At 37.1% G+C, this 21,007-nt stretch overlaps 1 protein-coding gene across 2 annotated transcripts in view; it reads right to left on the bottom strand.

Annotated features, from left to right (window-relative positions):
• LOC142974552 (uncharacterized) overlaps nt 1-21,007 on the bottom strand; it is a 61,027-nt gene extending 40,020 nt beyond the window's left edge. Inside the window, exons 1-4 of one of the 2 annotated variants that reach the window (XM_076116956.1) lie at nt 20,541-21,007; nt 9,186-9,318; nt 4,599-4,898; nt 4,078-4,284 (exon numbers count right to left, since the gene is read on the bottom strand). In XM_076116956.1, coding sequence (XP_075973071.1) covers nt 4,078-4,284; nt 4,599-4,898; nt 9,186-9,318; nt 20,541-20,947 — 1,047 coding nt within the window. In that variant the 5' untranslated portion in view covers nt 20,948-21,007. The remainder of the gene's footprint in view (nt 1-4,077; nt 4,285-4,598; nt 4,899-9,185; nt 9,319-20,540) is intronic. The other variant, XM_076116957.1, reaches the window with a different exon arrangement.

Raw genomic sequence — 21,007 nt, 5'->3', positions numbered from 1 at the left:
CTTAGGTGATACAATTTATGTTTCGTTTAGAGCTTTTGTAATAATGTAGGCAACTTTAGTTTATAAGATTTAAATGTCATTTCGTGCAAAGTTCAGTTTTTCAGAGTATATACTTATACTATGATAACCAGACAACTGACAAAATTATATATCCGTATTGTAGATTAACATCCAACTTAGAGTGTAATTCCGGAGTTAATTGCAGAGTGTTCAGTGTTCAGCCACGCTCGGCTGGGCTTCCAATCGGTTTAGTTCCGCTCCAAGCTCCCAAGTGCATCGCTCTTACACACATTGTAGCAACTGCTCATGAAAAACATATATTCGCGAAGCACGCGTATAAAGTTTCGTCCTCTATAGATACTGCATAGATGTTGGGTTGATTTTTGATACATTAGTAGCCTATATTTGACTCATAGGTCCTTAATCTCTGCTAAAATATACATATGCTGTTAATCAATTTATCCGTAAAACAATTTCGCATGGATAATTACATTTTACAAGTATACAGCTACTGATTATTTATAAGTCTAGAGATTTTGGATTTAAGTCCCCGTTCGGGTGAAATGCTTTTCCAATCTCTAAGAGAATGCTGTATAAATAAATTATACACCTTCGTTATATTTACGATTGAGATTGTGGCAAGATTTTATTAAAACAAACTGCCTTATTACAATTTTATTAGCTTGAAAAGTTAATATTGGATTTTAAAGGAATCTTTACTGCTATGTAAAATTCTGCAACTTGATTACTGTCATGTCGTTTTTCCTAACCGTTAGCTTCTAACAATTAATTTCTAATTTCTTTTTGCTAACAAATAAAAGTAAAGCCGGTGTTGCAGTTCGTTGACCTCAGTGCGATTTGTTTTGATTTTTTTATTATTAGTTCAATTACTGAAACAGTGGGGATGCTGGTTTAACTGTTTTACTTAACTGTGTTACGTGAGCGAATTATTTGCGCTACCCTGAGTAGCCGGCTATATTCAAGTGACATAATTGTACTTCTGTGAGAGCATCTTTTTGACTTTTGCGTTGCATGTTTATTACGTTATATTGTATGCGGGAATGAACATGAACATGCGTTTTACTTTAGAATGCTTGACGTTTTGGCGCAGGCCGCAGGCTGAAGCTAAAAGTTCTGAACTGCCTCAAGAACAATCGCACCGTGCGTGAATTTTAATTTCATTCAGAAAAAAATTGATGGGGCATTTTTTTAGTTTTACGGTATATTTTGAAAACGGCGGTCGTACTAAAACATATATAAATATTTAAATTACAAAAAAAAATTGTGAAAAGAGATCAGTACAGTGACGTCAGAGCGCGTGGTGCGGCGCGCGGCGCGGTGGCGGTGTGCGCATGCGCCGCGATCTAAATATTTGCGGCGACGGTTGTTTTATTTTGGTTATAACACTAAATTACCGTTTCACAGAGAAAACATAAAACTAGTTCCGTTTAAACATTCAGACATATTTCTATATTTTATTTTGTCTTGAGTAGCTAGTTATAGTTTTAAGCAATGCTATAGCTAGTTATAGTTTTAAGCAATAAGCAATGGTATAAGTTGGCACTCGAGGCAACACAACAATGACTTTACGAAATTATGTGTGTATTACAATTAATTATCACTTGCTCTAACGGTGAAAGAGAACATCGTGATGAAGCTTTGCAAGGCTAAAGATTGTTTAACACATTTCCTGATGGCATACAACACAGTCCCACACCCGCACTTGGCCAGCGTAGTGGACTTAAGGCCTAACCCCTCCCTCGTTTAGGGAGAGAATTTTGCCCAGTAGTGGGACAGTCACGGGTTAAAAAAAGTAAGCAGTTGTGCTTACCGCGAGTCGATAAACGATGTGTGGGTCATTATTATTAACCCAGAAAAACAATAATAATATTATACAATTTGAAATAACTTACATAAGTAAATATATGTAATAAGCAATAATATGATAATGGGAGAGCGTTAATAGCGCGTGTTGGCCAGCGCTGGGGTCAGGGGGCTCGTTGCCCAACACCGCGGTATCGTCACGACTCACACGCAACACATAATCGTCGTAAGTGCTTTTTGATCGTAGATGCTTGTGTTGTTTGTTTGAAAATATTATTATTATGCAAGTACTCGTAAATTTCTTGTGTGATGTATGGATGTGAATGAAGTAAAATAAGTTAGTAGGTAAGTGAGAAAGTCCATAGGAGAGAGGTAGCTTTTAAGATTGTTAATTAACAAAAGAATATGTAGCAGAACATAGCAGATTGGTCTCTATCTACTTTTCTTAGAAAAATAATCCCAGATTTTTTTTCTCTACAAGTCCCGTACTTAGAATTGCTCTTGCTTTGCAAGACTTTTACAAACATACAAACAACGGACACAAAATACAACCAAACGATAATAAAAAATTAATGGATCGCTCAAATAATTGTCCCGTGTGGGAATCGAACTAACGATCTCCCGGCTCAATGGTAGTGGCCTCGTCAAATCAGCTTATAACAAACAGACCAATCTGTTAGAAAAAATATTAGTAGAGATCAACCTGTCAGTTTAATAACATGTTATTATATTCATAAACCAGTCACGCATTAACAGTTTAAACAAAACTAATAATATGTTAACAAAAACTACATACAAACAAAAAAGCGCTCAGTTACGATATGTTCCGCATACCGAGTCCTTCCTCTAACAACAAACAAACACACCTATATGCGCATGCGCAGCTTTTTGTACTGCAACCGGTTCGTTTCCCCGGTGGGTTTTTAGTAAACTATTTTATAATTATATTTACAAAAAAACTTTTTGTGGATTCCATTAATCGAACCCAGAAACTATCGCAGTGGTAGTGGCATGGCAACCACCTAACTGTTATGCCATGGTGGCTGTCAGTTATATAGTAATAAAATTCTTAGTATCAGATCGTCCCGTTATACTGTGTATGAAGAATAGGTAACGAATTTTCTGGCAATACATGACACATTAATCTTCTAGTTAGTTATACTTTCAGAACACAAATAGTCGTTATAAATTATTGTTGTATTATTTATATGTAACCGCGAAACAAAAACCATATAAGACCAAAACAACTGCACCATAGAATACAATTATAACGTAAACAGTCATGTCCTTCGTTATAAGGAGTGAACGCAACATTGCCATAACAACGCTAGGCGATAACGCGTTGATGTCTTTTGTATGGATATGGACGGATTGGAGCGCGTTGATGTCTTTTGTAGGGACTGACAGCATGCGCGGGCGCACCTTTGCACTAACATGAAATATCGATATCTTTGTATGAGGTTTTTTGTGATAACTATTTACATAATCTTTTGTCCTCAGCCTACGTTTTGAATACTGTGCTTTTTGTACAACTAAAAAGCGAAATATTATAAAACCTGGACCACACTTTCTATCTTTATCAACGAGCGTAACAAAGCATTTTGGATATAAATATGAAAAAATAATAAAAAACAAAGGAAACAATCCATTTCTCTTTCAAAGAGAGTTACAATTGTTCATAAAAACTCGGTATCATTTCGGTTACGCACTGTTCACGCTACTTGTTACAAATATCTTACAAAAACTAAGTTACATCGTTTGTTTGCTGAAAAAATATTTGAATATTCACATGTATTGCAACCAGTTTAAAGTACATTATATGGTTTATTAACGTTTTGGTTGAGAGACGAAATACATAAATAAATACAACTGTCGTGCAAATAAGGCAATATATTATGTACATTTAAATAAATGGTTGATTGGTTGCTGCGCAGAATATAAAGCAATATTAGTGTTCTGTTTTTGCGTTGCGAAGTCGGATAAAATACAATAGTAAGGTTGATGGAAGAAAAGGCCGTCGTCGATTTTTCATCTCCGTTACTAAATTCAGATACACGAGTCTAAGGTACATACATATTATACCAAGGGCCAATTTCACGGCTAGTGTATAAGTGGCGAAAAACTTCTCTGATAAATAAAGTAACAGCAGATGTAACAAAATAAATGTGAATGTCAATTGACAAGCAATCCAAATCTTATTTAGAGGAAGTGAATCTGAATATAAAACTGCAGTATTAAGTAAAATCTGCTTACCGTGCTGGCAGGGTGTGCGGGGTGCGCGGGGTGCGCGGGGTGCGCGGGGAGCAGCACGACGGGCGCGTGCGGCGGCTTCCTGCCCTTGCGCACGCCGCGGCGGCGCGCGGTGGCGCCCGTCACGGTGGCCGGCAGCGCCCCCTGCCGCCCCAACCATCGAGTTACTAGCTTTTCTTTACTGTTCGCGCTTCCGTACTCCGGCTCCTCCTGGACAGTAAGCGTAAGTGATAAAGAACATATCTCAATTGCTGAACTAACATTTCAGCAAAAAATTGACACAAATATTCGTCATGTGATCAGAGTGTACTAACTTTGCAGTCAAAAGTCAAAAGAGTGCTAACTCCTATTTTCTTCGTCATAGGTACTTTGTATTTGCAATTCACTTGTAAAGAGCATATTATATTTTATAACTAACACGATAATATTTTGCATAGACACCCAATACTCCATTGAAATTCATTCATCCATAATGATGCAAATATGTACAACAGACGGCCAATAATGCCAGTTATAAATCCTACCTTCTTCTTCTTCAACGTCTCTCCCTGCAACTTAGTCTCCAACTCCTTGCACAGCTCATGATTCCTGACTCTGTCTCCATCATGAGCCTTCTTGACCTCATCCACGGTGACCACGAACTGCTGCACCGGCTTGAACGTGGGGTCGAACTGGTTGTGGTCGAAGGCCTGCTTGGGCCGGAAGCAGGGACAGATGCGCTTGGACAGGTGGTAGATGCTGATGATGCAGACCACGCAGTGCACGCTCGCTATGATGAGGAGTGCGATGTTGGTCAGCACGGGAGTCCAGGCTTCCATTTCATCCTGTTAAAGAAAAAAACCATTTAGTGTTTGTACAATGTAGAAAGAACATCATCATAATCATCAAATGTTAGGATTTTTTTAAGCCTTACACTTTTTCATCATAGTTTTTGAAGGGATAGAAAGTCCCCAACAGGCACTTGGGCAGCGTGATGGACTAAAACCTAACTCCTCCAGCCTTTGTCCACCAGAGGAACAGTGCTTTGGCTCTTGCAAGCACCTCTGTTCTTAAAAACGAAGGGACTAAACATTTCTATCATTCAATCAAAAACACTATATGTAACGTAATGATTCGAGCACGTTTTGACCTCCCGGCCGACGCCTCAGAGGTCACGTGACCTTTGACCTTTAACCTTTAAACTTCACAACCGATAGCTTTGAAACACAGTCCATCAACGTGTCCTCATGTACTGTACTGTTATTAATTAATTTAAATCTTACGTGTGTTACACAACATTACATTGTGTCGTGTTGACGGCCTCTATAGCGCAGTGGTTATTTAAAGTGGTCGCCACGCCACTACCACGCATCGGGGTTTCGTATTTGATACCTAATGGAATAATTATTTGTGCGGTTCACTAAAAGTTGATTCTAGTCTGGTTGTACTTTGTGTCCGTTGTTTGTTAAAGTCCCCGGGATTCACAAGTAACCGAGTGATATGTGCTCTGAAGTAACATCAACCACTAGTTATTACCATATTTGCCATCAAAAAGCCTATTTAGATAAAGAAAATTGCACAGTACGACTAGCTGATTTTCGCAACTGTCAATTTTATTAAACCAGCCAACGGTTCAGGAGTTTTCTTTATAGTGTCGAAATGTGATACACAAGTACAGTCAGCTCCAAAAGTCACTGATCATATTCGCTCTTTCGAAATCCTATGTTTCTAGTCGTGCATATTGATCTATTTGAAAAAACGTTTGACGTTGATAGAAATGTTTAATTCCAATGACTTCTAACTGATTTTGTACAGGTATTTATTATTATTCTTTAATTTAAAAGAATACAAAATTGTTATGGGACTTTTAGACCGTATCGTCCCTTCACTATTCCATCACTCTCATAGCTAGTAGAACGATATTTGACCCGAGCAGTCAAGCAGATGCAAGATCAACGGAAAACTCTAGAAACCTTCTTAGTATAACCGACAGAAAACTCACGAACAAGTTTTTAGAAATATAATTTTATTCTTGACTAGCTGACCCGCGCAACTTCGCTTGCGTCACCTAAGAGAATGGGTCAAAATTTTCCCCGTTTTTGTAACATTTTTCGTTGCTACTCCGCTCCTTATGACCGTAGCGTGATGTTATATATAGTCTTCCTCGATAAATGGGCTATCTAACACTGAAAGAATTTTTCAAATCGGACCAGTAGTTCCTGAGATTAGCGCGTTCAAACAAACAAACAAACAAACTCTTCAGCTTTATTATATTTATTATAGTATATAGATATATAATTTTGTAAATATTTGCTAATAGATAAAGTAACAGTAATTGCTAAACAACGATAAAAAACTAAAATGAAATTATTTGTTCAAATATTGATTCGTTTCATTATATGCTTGTTCGCGTGCCTCGGCCCGACATTGAACGCGTTACCAACACTCAATTAGGCTGTCTAACTGTCGTTGTTACATGTAAGTGATTTCTGATCACTCGCAACACTATAGTAATGATAAATTAATATCTACTGTTGTAACGCGTTGCTAATGATTGTACAATACTGACTGAACGCTGTTTTATAGGTGTGAGTAATTTTAAACATATTTATCTTACTAATATTATTATATTATTATGATAAATACGTTACTCTGTGAAGATGGATGTATGTATGTATGTCAGTTACTTTTTCACACAAGAACCATTAAATGGATTTTAATAACATTTTGGTGTACAAGTGATAGCCGAGTGGTATAAGTTGACACCTCCTTGTACAGGTATTTTATAAAAAAAAGTATCAAGTTAATCTAATAAACTTATGTGTAAAAGTATTATACCTGGATGGACACATAAGTAAAGTATCTTACCTTTGTGACGATCCAGAGATGGACACTTAAGTAAGATACTTCTTTCAAGCGAAAGAAGTAGCAAATTGAATCTTATTAGTAATAGTTTCGATTGCCTCTGATCTTTGACAGATAGTATTTGCTACAGGTCTCGCCTTCGATTCCCGGAAAGCTAATAATTGTAACTTTTGGGTATTTCCAATATCGCTTATAATATTCTAGCTACCTTAAACTTGATAATGTGTCACAAAAATCAGCATGAATGAAATAAACAAGGCACAATAATTAACAAGTGCATCGCATCATACAACATGACTGCGCATGCGCATGCGCATGCGCTCAACCTTGTACCACATACATACATACATAGTGACACTAACGCTTTAATGAACTGTTGACGTGAAATAATATTCGTAATATATCTAAAGTAATGACAATTGTGAGAAATTATACCGTCATGTGAATCTCACACGTCTGATAATAATAATTATTATTATTATATTATTGTGATGTGTCCTTGCTCTATTATTAGTGTTGATTGTTTGGCGGCGCGTCTAGTGTATGCGATTGAAATGTTTCGAGTTCGAATCCCGGATCATGAAACAAGTTATACGTAAGTTTTCAATATAAGAAATTCTCTGCGATAAGTATAGATATTAACTTTGTGACTTGATGACTGCACCTGTGGCGTAATAGTTATGGTGGTCACCTATGAGTGGCGTCTCGTGAGTTTAAGACCCAAGACAAATGTCTGTGTGATCTATGGATCTATGATCCATTTCTGTGGAAGGGACTGGACCCCACGACACAGGGATTCCTAGTGTGGGGCCCAGGGATATAATTGTAATACTATATTTGAGTGCTAAGTCCAAAATGTAATATGTGTATATGTATTGTACTTATATTTTCCCAAATAATTTTTTTTTTTTCTTTTTTGTGTGATAATCAATAATTTTAATTTTGTATACAAAATTAGCACGTTTGTTGGTTAAGCTCGAAGCGTAGTAATTACTAGCAACAAGACTTGCCCAGGCTACAGGTTACTTTTCTTAACAAACACTATCTACTAATGAAATCATATGAAAATACGTTCAGTTGATTTTGTGTTTTCTGCAAATAGAAAGACGTGGCGAGGGCCTTAATACTAAGTAGTGATTACACTAATTACACAATTATACTGATTTTCTCCAAAGTCATTTGATACCATAAATCAAAACAAGGTGATTATATAACAGCAATTTAGTGTAGTTTATGTCATAGAGCCTCACAGTAATGAGTGCAGACGACCGGATGTACGCAGTTACAGCCACTACTTGTACAGGTCGAGGTCATGTCGCTGACGCATCGCTATATACCTTTGTACACGATGCACAAATTAATTATAATTATAGAATCTATTTTAAAATGGTCTTAAGTATATTTTAAATAGGAATATGTTATTAATTCATTTATAACAAGATGTTGGTTATACCCGAAGGTGTATGTAATGCACTCATATTTCGCCATTGACAATGTTTGTCCCATGCCAGAGGGAGCGAGCGTATTGCCATGCACGTGATATGTTCCCATCACAAAGTTACTGTTAAAAATATTACCTCTGTACGGCAGTTGCATATAATAGAGGTATATAATAGAGGTAGTTAATAATACACAAATACGATTTCGAAAATATGATCGCCCTTGAATTGAAAAACGCCGAATTAAATGCGACATACGTCACAAATTACGGATTGAACTCATAAAAAAGGCTATGTATGACATACTCTTCTCATTTGAAGTCTAAATTCTCAGCAGATGATGTAGAAATTTTCACACGCAAGCGCAGACTGTCATAGCCATGCGTACAATATGCGTGGGTACAAAAGACATCAACGCGTTACACGCTCGTTAGCTACGCACAATCAAAATATATTTTTGTGTGTAAGGGCTTAACGCATGATACTATGAGAATTTCTATACGTTATTGATGAGCTACGGAATTTCTTAAATAGGTAATTAGATATATGACCAACAACTGTTTGTCCTTAATTGCGTAGTAAGAAGTGTCCCTTAACAACGCGATATACTCGTAATCCGTAATTTGTTGAACTTGACTGATATACCTATGTACTACATTGAAACACCTTTCCGTAATGTCCAACATAAGGAGGTCAATGCCCTTAAGTGCCTGTCCTCCGACCAACTACATAGAATTTTGATAAACTACAAAAGTCAAAAATACCTTTTTTGCAGTCGTATACACTGCTCACTCGACAAAGGCAGTGAACTATGTATGTAAGGCTTACCTCAAAGGTGGATGGAGCCGTGGGTTGCCTCAGCGTGTCCCGCTGCAGGCCGGTGGCGGCGAGCACGGCCGCGCTGTTGCCACAAGCCAGGCATAGTAGAGACAGCGCCAGGAACGCAGTCAGCAGTGGACTCCTACAACAAAAACACATATAAATAAATAAATATAACCTCAGAATAACTGAAACATGGTTATCAGATCTGAACTAAGTGGAACTTGTAGGTACGTAGTCAGATATCTGATAAACATACTTATTAACATGATTATTGAGTCTATGAAAAAAATAATTAATAACCCTTGTAGGACTCATCTCACAAACAGGCAGAATGTATCAGTAAAAGTGTAAGTATTTATGTGTAATTTAAACATAAAAATAACCCAAGAAATGATTTATCTATTAAAAAAACTTGTTTAGCACAGAATCATATACGTTTGCTAAATGTATAAATTATTGAGTGTTATGGAGGTCATTGCCACGAGCATCAATCTGAGCAATTTATTAATTAACGAGTGAAAGTATCGATATCGCTTCATTAGGAGGACGATGTTCTGTGGGCTCCGACCGTGTGAACTGAATTGTACCCTGCAGGCATAATGTATAGTTATATAAATTTGTAGCTCTAGGGGTAGGTACATACAAAAACAAGCCTTTATAATGTGTATCCAAAAGTGAAGGCAGAAATGTTTAAATTACTCCCTCATTTAATATTAGTCCTTGGCAATTACATACCGGGCACATTATTAAACTCTGGGCTACAATTTGTAAACATTCAAAGTTAATTTAGATGTACACACTAGCATTTTGCCTGACCTGGGAATTTGACCTGGGACTTCGTGATTCAGTCAGCTATATATAAATAAGTCAGGATATATTATAAATATACGGATATCACTCAGATACCGGTCATACTCTCTTTGCTTTACTGGCTCATTTTGTCGTTTTATACTAGTGTTGATCTAATGCGGCTGCCTAGTAATATTACAAGTGTAAAAATATGTTTGTCAAACTCCCCCAACTAAGTCACTGATCCGAATTTGATCAAATAATTATAGGCAGTTCGAGACCAAGGCGCAAACATAAACTACTTTACAAACCATTTTTTCCCATACAACCGAGCGATGACGGGTCATCTAGTAGACAATAATAGGCAACAATTAGCGCAACACTCTCAAGAAAGTCTTTATCATTAAATATCGACACGACGTCGTCTCTACCCGATCATTTAGCACATTATCTCGAACACTCTACCATCCATCACCGAGCGCTGCCTTTCGGCGATATATTAATTAAATACTCCTTCATTCTAATATCAACCTTAGCTCTTATGTTTTAAAACTCAATTTGAAATGACACGAGTAGAGAAAGCAAGTTTTGTGATGCGCTACATAGAGTCGTTCAGTGTTTATCAAATGATGTTCATGATGTAGAGTCGATAGTAAAGATTAAGTTACTTGCGCAATTAATTAATGAGATATGTGCTTAATTAGTTTTAATTGTGGTTGAAATGCGAATTAGATTTGGCTCATTGAGGATTGCTTAGTTATTTTAAATGTATTATCTTTACTGTATACAACACGCCTTTTACTGCCGAGGGTGTAGGCAGAGGTGTATAAAATACACCCACGTTCCGCCATGTGTATGTTAGTCCCATACAATACGTTATCGATCTCCAGATTCCTACAGAGAAATGTCTTAATATTTATAGACTAAGAAATGCTCACCTGCATTTTGCCCGACTGTAAAAACTACGGCCTAGAAAACAGTAGCAGTCATTCATACTGATACAACAAACGACGCAAAAATCATGTTACGCATTTAAAAATACTAATTTTGATGAATTCTGGCTTGGAGCCTCGAGATTAAATATCGAGGGGTTTTTTTCAATTCAACCCTGACCTAAAGGAATGAGGAATGAAACTATGTACAACAGCAGAGCAACATGGGTCGGTTAGTACAAAATTATAGTGCACATTATTACGTCAAGTTGTCACCGAAGCACTTATAGTCACGGTTTATAAACACAAATGAGCACTAATCACGTGACGTCACTGTTAAATAACTTCAGAACTTAGCGGTGCATGTTTATTATCAAATATTACACGAGAATCAAAACAAACATGCATTATAACAAGAATTTACGTATGTTACGGTGAAAATAATCAGGAAGATGGGTTTCACATAGCCACGTTAAGTCGGAATCCAGTTATAAATATCACAAAACCTCGTTATGATCAGCAATCAATTAGTCACACGCTGCCCGTGACCACGGTCGATGCATTCGATCGAAATGACGGGTAAACAAATAATATAACCTTTAATTTTTAAGATGTATTATACTAATGATATATTGCCACTGTCATCAAAGTCGTTAAATCTTCTTAAAATTACTTGTGTAGATTATAGTTTACATTTAATAGTCAGTAGTACAGGTTCTTCGTTTTCTAATTCACAAGAAATACTAAATCTATTTAGCACGTTTCGTAAATTCTAACCAAACAAAGTGTATAAGGAGAGTCACAGTTTCGTCGTCACTATTGACATTGTTTATTCGCCTCACTAATAAATATTGCACGCCATCTCAGACGATTCACGGAGCAGTGTGAATTGCGACGTCTGTCACTCTTGCTCAACGTAACTACGAAACACACGGTCTGTAACAGATGAACGAATAAAGTGTTTATTTCGAGAATTTAATAACATTGAAAGATGCTACAAGTTAACGGTCTTAAAATCCTTACGTACACAAAATATCACGCCTGTTATATCTATGGGTGAAGGCAGAGTTGTGTGAAAAAGACACACGACTAACAACAAATTTTTGCCCATATAGTAGAGGCCGAGCCTGTTGCCATACATGTTATCAATCTATCTATCAGGCTACACTACCGTCGAGACCACAGAGTCTAGAAGCAGTCAAGATGATTATCCAAATCAGTCATTCTGACAATATTATTACCGCTGATAATCTCGTTTAGTTAAAAGAAAAAGTAATAAAATGTTTTTTGAAAAAGTTATTATTACTTTTAGATTATAAAAAGGTAAAATCTTTAGGCCGTAAACCCCGAATAACGACAATAAAGTTACAAAAAAACAACAATTTAATTTTTATTTTAAAACGTTTTCGCAAAACGCACGTGATCTCATTACCGTGGCTCACTCCCGTTAGAATTAATTCTTAAATCTCTTGTAAAAATGAGTAACTGTAGATGTAGATACAGTGTAATGTTCCCAAGAAACTGGCGGCACTCGGCAGGAATAGCATATCATTTCCTTAAGAACAATGTGTTACACAGTTATGCTTGTGTTAGGGAGACCGCACATTAGCTACTTTTAGCAACTGCGATTGTCGATTGAGAAAGCCTGTCGTTTATCGGAAGTTTGATGCAGCGCCTGTCACCGCACACTTAAAAACACTGATATTATGTCGCTTTTGGGTAGCTAGCTGCAGCATGACAGACACTAGCAGTCGCTGATCGGTTCGTTTTGACCGTTACCAAACACGACTGTTTTAGGAATGATACAGTATAATGTCACCGAAATGCGATGCACACGCGAAATCGTCTATTGCTCCGGTGCTAAAAGCTAGTCTGTGGTCTCCCTTAGAACGTTGAATGAACGCCACGCATCACTACACTGCCGGCCAAACTCGCGTATAAACTGTATATTATAGTGTCGAGCATGTTTTCCAACTATCACACTGTTCTTGAGAAAGTCTACGTCGTAAACAGAAGGTTTTAACGGCTTTGACGCCTCAAGTATTGATTAGTGCTGAACAAAATAGCTGGTATGACTTTTGAAACTTTATTTTATTACAAATGACGATAGTTTATAAATGAAATAAATACAGAATTATTAATTATTGTAAAGAACCACCACAATCTCACTTAGGACGAATAAATATTTGTTTGATGAGCACGACTATTACTATTACTGTTCTGAATTTGCGTGTTAATTTATATGTTTTAAGAAGTAAATAAGTATATTTATCAGTTGCCTGATTACTAAAGCACAAGCTCTGCCTAATAAAAATCAGAGGACCGTGTGTGTGTAGTCTAAAGATGTTTATTTACTTCATCGCAAAAAGCATCAATGAATCACTTGACGAGTGAAGTATAATTATAACGTAGATAACAGAGCTGCAGTAAGTAGTAGATACCTGCCAAGGTGCTATATATTCGGAATATGACGGAACTCATTTCACACTCGATAGTCAACGCTCGCTGTTCAACAACTTGCTTTACTTTGTTCAAAGTGAAATACTTAGTTTGGCTATAAATATTGGCAATTAAAAATGAACATAATTTAACATTTTAATTTGAAATATGTCGCTTTTAAATGAATATCATCTTTTAATATCTCTTAAACCGACTTCAATTATAAGGATATATCCCTATTTAACTTAAGATATCCTAGTCTATTCTATTGTTGAATGTTGGTATACAGAGGTAAAAACTATAGATATGAACTATGAGGGAAAGCTACGTTAATTATTAAAGATACCTTAATTCACTGAAAGGACTCTCAAGCGGGTTTATCATATTTCTAAAGATATCATATTTCCTTTACTGAAGTAGTAGAATTAACATATCTTTAGCATTTACAGCAGTTTCCATTTTGACCATAATTTAATATCATCCTGCATAAAATTTCAGTAACATCCGGAATAAGACACTTTCTAAAACTAAAGAACACATTGACGATAGTATCAAAGCATGTGTGTTAGCGCACGCATGCACTACGCCGAGTGTGCGGCATGCGCGGGCGCAGTGGCGCGCAGTGCGCCGGAACGCGCGGCGCTCGGCTGCGCTCCGGCGCACGCGCTCGACCTGCGACTACGTGCTTCAGGAAACGTATGGAAATAAAAGGGTGATATGAGTTCAGTCTTATGTATCATTTTGAAAGATGCGTTTGAGAGATGTTTAATATTTTTGTCAGAAGTATTTTTTTTTTTTAACGCGGGTCTTAAACGTAATAAACATTTTAGGCATTCGATACCTTTTTTGAAAGAACCTTCTAATGTGGGAAATTTTACGAACATACAAATAAAGGGCAGAAAGTGCAAGCCGACCCGAAACAACTAGATAGGGGATATAATAAACACATCCCTGTTAGTCGCTCACAGCTATTAAGTAGTCGTTTTACCATATAAAAATTTTGTTCCATGTAACAGTGGGCGAGTCTACTGCTATAATACCGGACACGATACCAAAGATAAATAAGGAAACCTCGATAGCTCTTTTACCGACTCGGGAATCGAATCCAACACACGTGATGGGCAGAAACATGCATCACTGTCCAGATCACAGAAACCATCTACCTTGAACTAGTTTTTATAAAAGGAAATGTACAATAATCTCACGGGACTTCCTTCATACAGATCTACATTATTTGTAATATATGGACGGAAATACAGACGTACAGACGTACAGTTGTAAAAACTACATTAGTGCGGAATGTTGATGTTCTACGCAGTGCAGGCACACTGAGGTTTCTAATGTTGATAGTCGCTGAGGCGGTCTATGCGAGTCATTATCTAGATTTCATTCACTAGTACTATTGTACAGTCAGCGTCAGCAATATGTGTACAATATATCAATTTGGTCAACAAACAGTACGCAGTGATTGTAAAAATACTTTGTACTTAATGTACATCAGGAATTTCACTTCATTGTTTTATTAAAGTACTACTCTTTAAACATAGTTTTGCTAATGTGCTGTATATACTTAACATCATGTCTGTTATGCCCGAAGGTGCAGGCAGAGGCGTAAGAAATGCACCCGCGTTTCGCCAATAACAATATTAGTACCTATGTAATATGCCAATTACTATAATACGTTACCTCCTGGCTAGAATTGAGAATATTTCAACATAAACTAGGATATGTCAATAATAGCTAGCCTAAACAGAGAATCGAACACGAAACAACATAACCAGGAGTCATATACGCTAAAGCGCAAACCACATAGGAAGTCAATATTTCTTTCGCTCATTACATAACAATTAATTAATATAATGAGCTCAATTATTCAATAATCACGCTTAATCAGTGATTGTCATTACGACCTCTGCGAGGTGACGTAAGTGCTGCAAGCGGCGAGCGTGCAGTAAGCGGTTTTAAGCGATGTAAGCACCGGTAACAGAGAGAAAGCTTAGCTTTCTTGACACGCGTTCTTGCGGTGCGCAGACTCGTTTGATTACTTACCAGTTAACGTATATGGCTAGTGAAAGATACCTGTAATGTCCACTTGTATGTACCTGTGGACCTACTATTTCATTGATACGAAGTTTCGTTTACATTTTCCATGTACAATAACAATCATTGACATTTCCAAGTCATAAGTGTCAGCATTTGACCTATATGAATAAATTATTAAATTTTCTCATGGTCTGAAAAGGTAATAAATAAATGTGTTTGCTTTTGAAGACAACTTCCGAACTTATAATTGCTTTTATCTTGAGATGACGTATACAAACAAACAAATAGCACAATCAGAGCCTAAACAAGTACATAATTGTGGATTGAAAAATATTTATTCCATACGGGAATCGATCGCATGACCTCCAGTAGCACTGATATTGGCGTGTCGACCATCGTAACCACTGCGCCACGGATGCCGACAAATATTATGACTAGAGCATAAGACGCAGGTGTTATTAACCAGTGCTAAGTAAAGATTATTCTTAGTTTAAATGACAGAACTATGTAAGTACCAAGCTTTAATGAAAAATCCCCTCTCTATATTAAGATAGATATTAATAATGACACTTAACCGTGGTATTTACTAAGCGATTTGCAAATTCTCGGTGAAAATTAAAACATAATTTACCGACAAACTGAGCTATTACCGTTTGAACTTTATCTAATGTAGGTTGATTTAGCAATAACGAAACACGCCGCCAACGACCGACGCCCGGCTGACCGAAAGGGCACAGGTTCAAGCCCGACCGTTCAACTATTTACTAACTTGTAAAACCATGAAAATTTACTAAACTGTTATTTTTAGACAAAATTCGTCTCGGAGCGTTATTTTAATATGGTGAATTTTTAACTTGGTGCTGCTAGTGGCCGAATGTCACTTAATTTTAAGTGATTCCATTAGTATTTTTACATGTCAAAATGAAAAAGACAACATGATAAAATTAACAGTTACTAAAAGTTGCTTTCATTTGTTGCTGAACATTCCTTACGTTTTGCATTAGGCCGTTAACGTAGTAACAGATCGCTGCACAGAAGGTGAAAATACTCATAAATTAAAAGACGTAGGCTAGTCTAGAAAACGAAAAAAAAGCATTTAAATATAGTAAATGTAAACTTGTTCTTTTTTATCTCGATCATATCCTTTTTTAAATCGGTAAAATGAACGCTGCGGCTTTATTGTTTCGTCTCCATCATACGCAACTCTTGTACAAGATACATGGCATATTTTTTTGGCAGACTTATTATACATATCGATCGCTAAACAAACTATAAAAATTATATATTATTAGGTATTAATATAATTGGTACATAAACAATTGCGGTAGAGCGCACCACGCAGCGCAGCACGGGGCGCAGAGCACAGCGCAGTGCGTTGCGACTACGTGTCGAAACAAAGCATTACGTGACTTTGCCAAACGTTTTGTAAACTAATTGATAACGCTAACGTTGTTATTTTAACAATACTATTAGATACAGTTTAAACTAACTAAATAATTCGCTTACAGACTGTTGCGCACACCGGTCAGTGAACGTTCAGTGCGAACGCAAAATAGATGGGCTGCTTGGTAGTATTTGAGTTGAATATTTGAGGGCAAGTAAAAAATGGCTCTTGTTGTCTTCAATAATTATCTTTTTAGGCGTCGGTCCTGCGCCTGACCTCTCACTGGTCGTGTTGGTTATCCGTCCCACCAAACTATGAGAGTGATGGAATAGAGAGTGTACCTGTGTATTGTGCACACACTTGGACACTATAAAAAAAATCCTGCACAGATGGCCAGTTTCAATGAAACTGACCGCCGCCGCCGTAGCCGTATATCGGCTAGGAGGACATTATTTGAGTTGAATATTTGAGGGCAAGTAAAAAATGGCTCTTTTTGTCATCAATAATGACCTTTGGGCCATCAACCAAACAATAAACAAATGAACTGTCGTTTGTTAAATATTTCACGATACTGTAAGTTACTACTATTTATGTCATCATGAAAACAAAATTGATTGGATAAAATTGTATATGTATAGCTATAGTGTATTATTTCGTTTATTTATGTAAAGAAGCTAGAACTACTGATAAATACATGACTCATTCTTCTATATACTACTCACTCATAGAAACAACAAAAACGTTTGTTGTTTGAATACATAAACAAATAATACTTTAATTTCATTGAGTTATAGTATGATTGTTTACACTTCAATATAGCTCATTGAATTATTGTCTCATTCAGTCTCATATACTATGAGACAAAGATCATTATCTAACACACACATAGCGTTTGTATTATGTCCTCGTAGCTGATATTCAGTTAGTAATTGTATATTATTATAGTACCCAAATATGTACATGATATTTCATAATTCTCACAGCCCGGTGGGACGAACGTAACCATCCCGGCGACGCCAAGGGAGACATTGTTCCAGTCTCACCGTATGCAGCTGTATACCAGTATTTTACATGAAGCCACTGCCTATCGGACCTCCACAACCCAATACCTGGGTTATAACACGATACCCCTTGGTAAGACTGATTGTTAGACTTTCAAGCTTCTGACAATTGGTAACGACCGTCAAAGATCTTTGAAAATGACAGACGAGATCCACAATTTAACGCGTCTTCCGAAAAACGGATTAATTCGGTATGTATAATACGGTCACCCATCCATTGATCAATCTCGGCATGAACCTAAGAGATCGATCCGTGCTGAGAGGTTGTTGTTCCTTAGCCACACGCTACTCATACAAGGGACTAAAACTAAGAATTGTAATATAGTAAAACAAAAATTTTACTTTTTGACCCAGCCCAGGTTTTAATCCCTGCTGCATTTGAAGCCTTCTGTACAACAATCGCATTTACTTCCGGTGTGCCATAGAGGCAGTTGAAAGTTTTTTTTCTTGCCAAATAACAGCTATCTAAAAATAGACGCATTACTAATTGGCAACAAAGTAAAACACGATGTTATTTACGTAACATGATAATAATGTTATATAAAAATAATTAAAATGTGCCCATGTTATATGTAGGCATGCTTACTACATATTATTATAATAGGTATTCTTAATTAAATCCATTATCTGCGTAGCTACATAACACATAATATTGATAATCATCTTTATTACAAAAAATAGATTGCTTTATTTTAAATATACATACGTAAGTAACATCTACAAAGTGTTGAAGCTTGAAAATCTATATTTTCAGTATGAAATAACCCTTCATCTTTCTTTAAAATTCTGATTAATTTAATTAAGTTGTCGTTTGATTATTATAATACTATATTGATGTGATATGTTACCAAATGTGGATGATTTGATCAATTAATAATGTCTGCGGTCGGCAGTGGTTTCGACTCCTGATGGTCGCCGGTTCAATTTCCATAAACGACAATAGCTAACCCGTATTACATAGGTCTTGTTAATGGCAAAATTGGGTACATTTTATAAACCCTACACCTTCAGGCAAGATATTATTATGATGTTTGCATGTTAATAATAATGTCATTTAAGCTAAAGACCTGGAATCAAACATAGCCCTGCGTTTTGGAAACTCTAACCTAATAACTTTTTTCAATTTACTCACACCACAGCGCGGAACCGCACTATACATTTCTGACATATAAAGTTTGTAGCGTCTACATAAATATAAAATAGCATTTTTACCGTTTTACAAGTCATATAAAAACAAGTAACACTTTCCACTAATATTAGTTTCGTTTTTATCTACGAGTTTTTACAACTTCGCCAATATTGTAGAAATAACAGCTTATTATGTAGCACGCAAACATTTACATACGTGAAGAACTTTTGAATATATCTATGGCGCTTTAAGTAATGTATTTAGCTGCTGACCAAGAGGCCTCGGGTCCGATTCAGGTCGGACAAAGTATTGGTCTTTTTTAACATGTTTATTATATTTTTTTTACTTGTAGTCCGGAGTTTGGTGACCTGACAAGTATCTACCAACATTATTTTATTAATTGTCATAATTTTCTTCGAGTACCGTTCCAAATTTTATATTGAACTAACCTCTGCTGCGTGAATACCTTCTCTGAGGTAAACAGTATCCTTTATTTGAATGTAGGCTATAAACTAAATTTCATGAAAACCCGTTGAATAGTGTTTGCTTGGAGTATCAAACATATTTCGTCTTTATAATATGACTAGTTTATATGAATAATAAACCACTAAAACATAGCGACCGATTACCTCGTTAATCAAATGATCTAAAAGCAATTAAAATAAAGTATTAATCTAAAATCACGTTTGCCTAGATATTGTAAACGATTGACATCAAAAACACGGCAGAAGTGAGAATTTAGTTAAAGTATATCAATGTGTCTGTCCCTCTGTTTATTTATATCTCTAGTCTTACTTTCTCTTTAATTTACATCTTAGAATACTTAGGAATTCTACGACGCCTATAGTCCGGCGACTGAGAGAGCCGTTTATTTATATACACTGTAGTTAATAATCCCCAACCTACACTTGGACTAGCGTGCTCTCATATTTCGGGAAGAGACCCTTGGCTAGCGCTTTGGACTTAAAGCCTAACCCCTCCTAACTTGAACAGTAATAAATATTTCAAACAATGAATAATTCTGTGTATTTTCAAAATAAATTAGCTGTATTATACGGGCCACCGTCACCTGTATAAGCCTGGTCACTGATGTCCTAAATTCTGAGGTTTGTATACTTCTACCAGCTGCAGACCTTTACATACAAAGCTCTCTACTGAGTTGTTGGACTATAACACACTCCTTTGATTCCCTAGTATCCCTTTACGTGTCGTTTCTACGTTTTTATTGGCCAATTAACTTAAAATATAACTTTCTATAGCTCTAAAACAACAAGAAAGTAATGAATAAGTTTCAGTAATTGTTTACAAAGTTTCACGTGATGACGCCACTCACGACACACGGCTCGATACTTTGTGCAATTAATTGTAACACGTTATAAAAGTAACACAGTTTATATCACACCGCTGTGAGAAACTCATGCCACACGCGATCTCTGATACCACACACACTGTACCTGTACTTATATTTATAACCATGATGCTTACAAGTATGTTTTCACCATTTTCTAAACCTAACGTGATCTTTACTTGTAAATATATAGACAAAGTAAAATACTGATATTATAAGGTCGTGATGGAACATACCCATTGGCTCCTCCATTCAGCCCATAGCAGTCGTTGATACCGGCGAGTACACCAACAACTCCGGCGACGACGGCGACGCAGCCCGCCCACAGGCCGGCGCCCACCCTCGCAAGGGCGGCGCCCTTCACCACGGCGAGCGCGCCGCCGCCCACCAGCAGCGCGCCCAGCACCACCTGGGCCAGCCCCAGGAACACCACCAGCCTCCTGCGGCCACTGGGCTCATCACTACCGGCTTCCACACTCTTGGAACTAACACTCTGTTCTTTCACTTTGTCATTTTCTTTGGGTATTTTAGTTTTTTTGAGAGGCGTTTTACATATCAACTGTTCCGTGGAGTCCTCGGACTTGAGGCTGGAGACGGTGGCGGTGGCGGGCGTGTACGCGGCGTCGTCGGGTCGCGGGGCCATCGCGGCGCATGATACGCGGCGCGTGCGGGCGCAGCTCGGGACACACTGGCGCGCCGCCGC

The sequence above is a fragment of the Anticarsia gemmatalis genome, chromosome 8 (genome assembly GCF_050436995.1).
Source record: "Anticarsia gemmatalis isolate Benzon Research Colony breed Stoneville strain chromosome 8, ilAntGemm2 primary, whole genome shotgun sequence".
Lineage (NCBI taxonomy): Eukaryota > Metazoa > Arthropoda > Insecta > Lepidoptera > Erebidae > Anticarsia > Anticarsia gemmatalis.
Note: the sequence above shows the minus strand (reverse complement) of the source record. Positions and strands in the feature narration are given on the sequence as shown.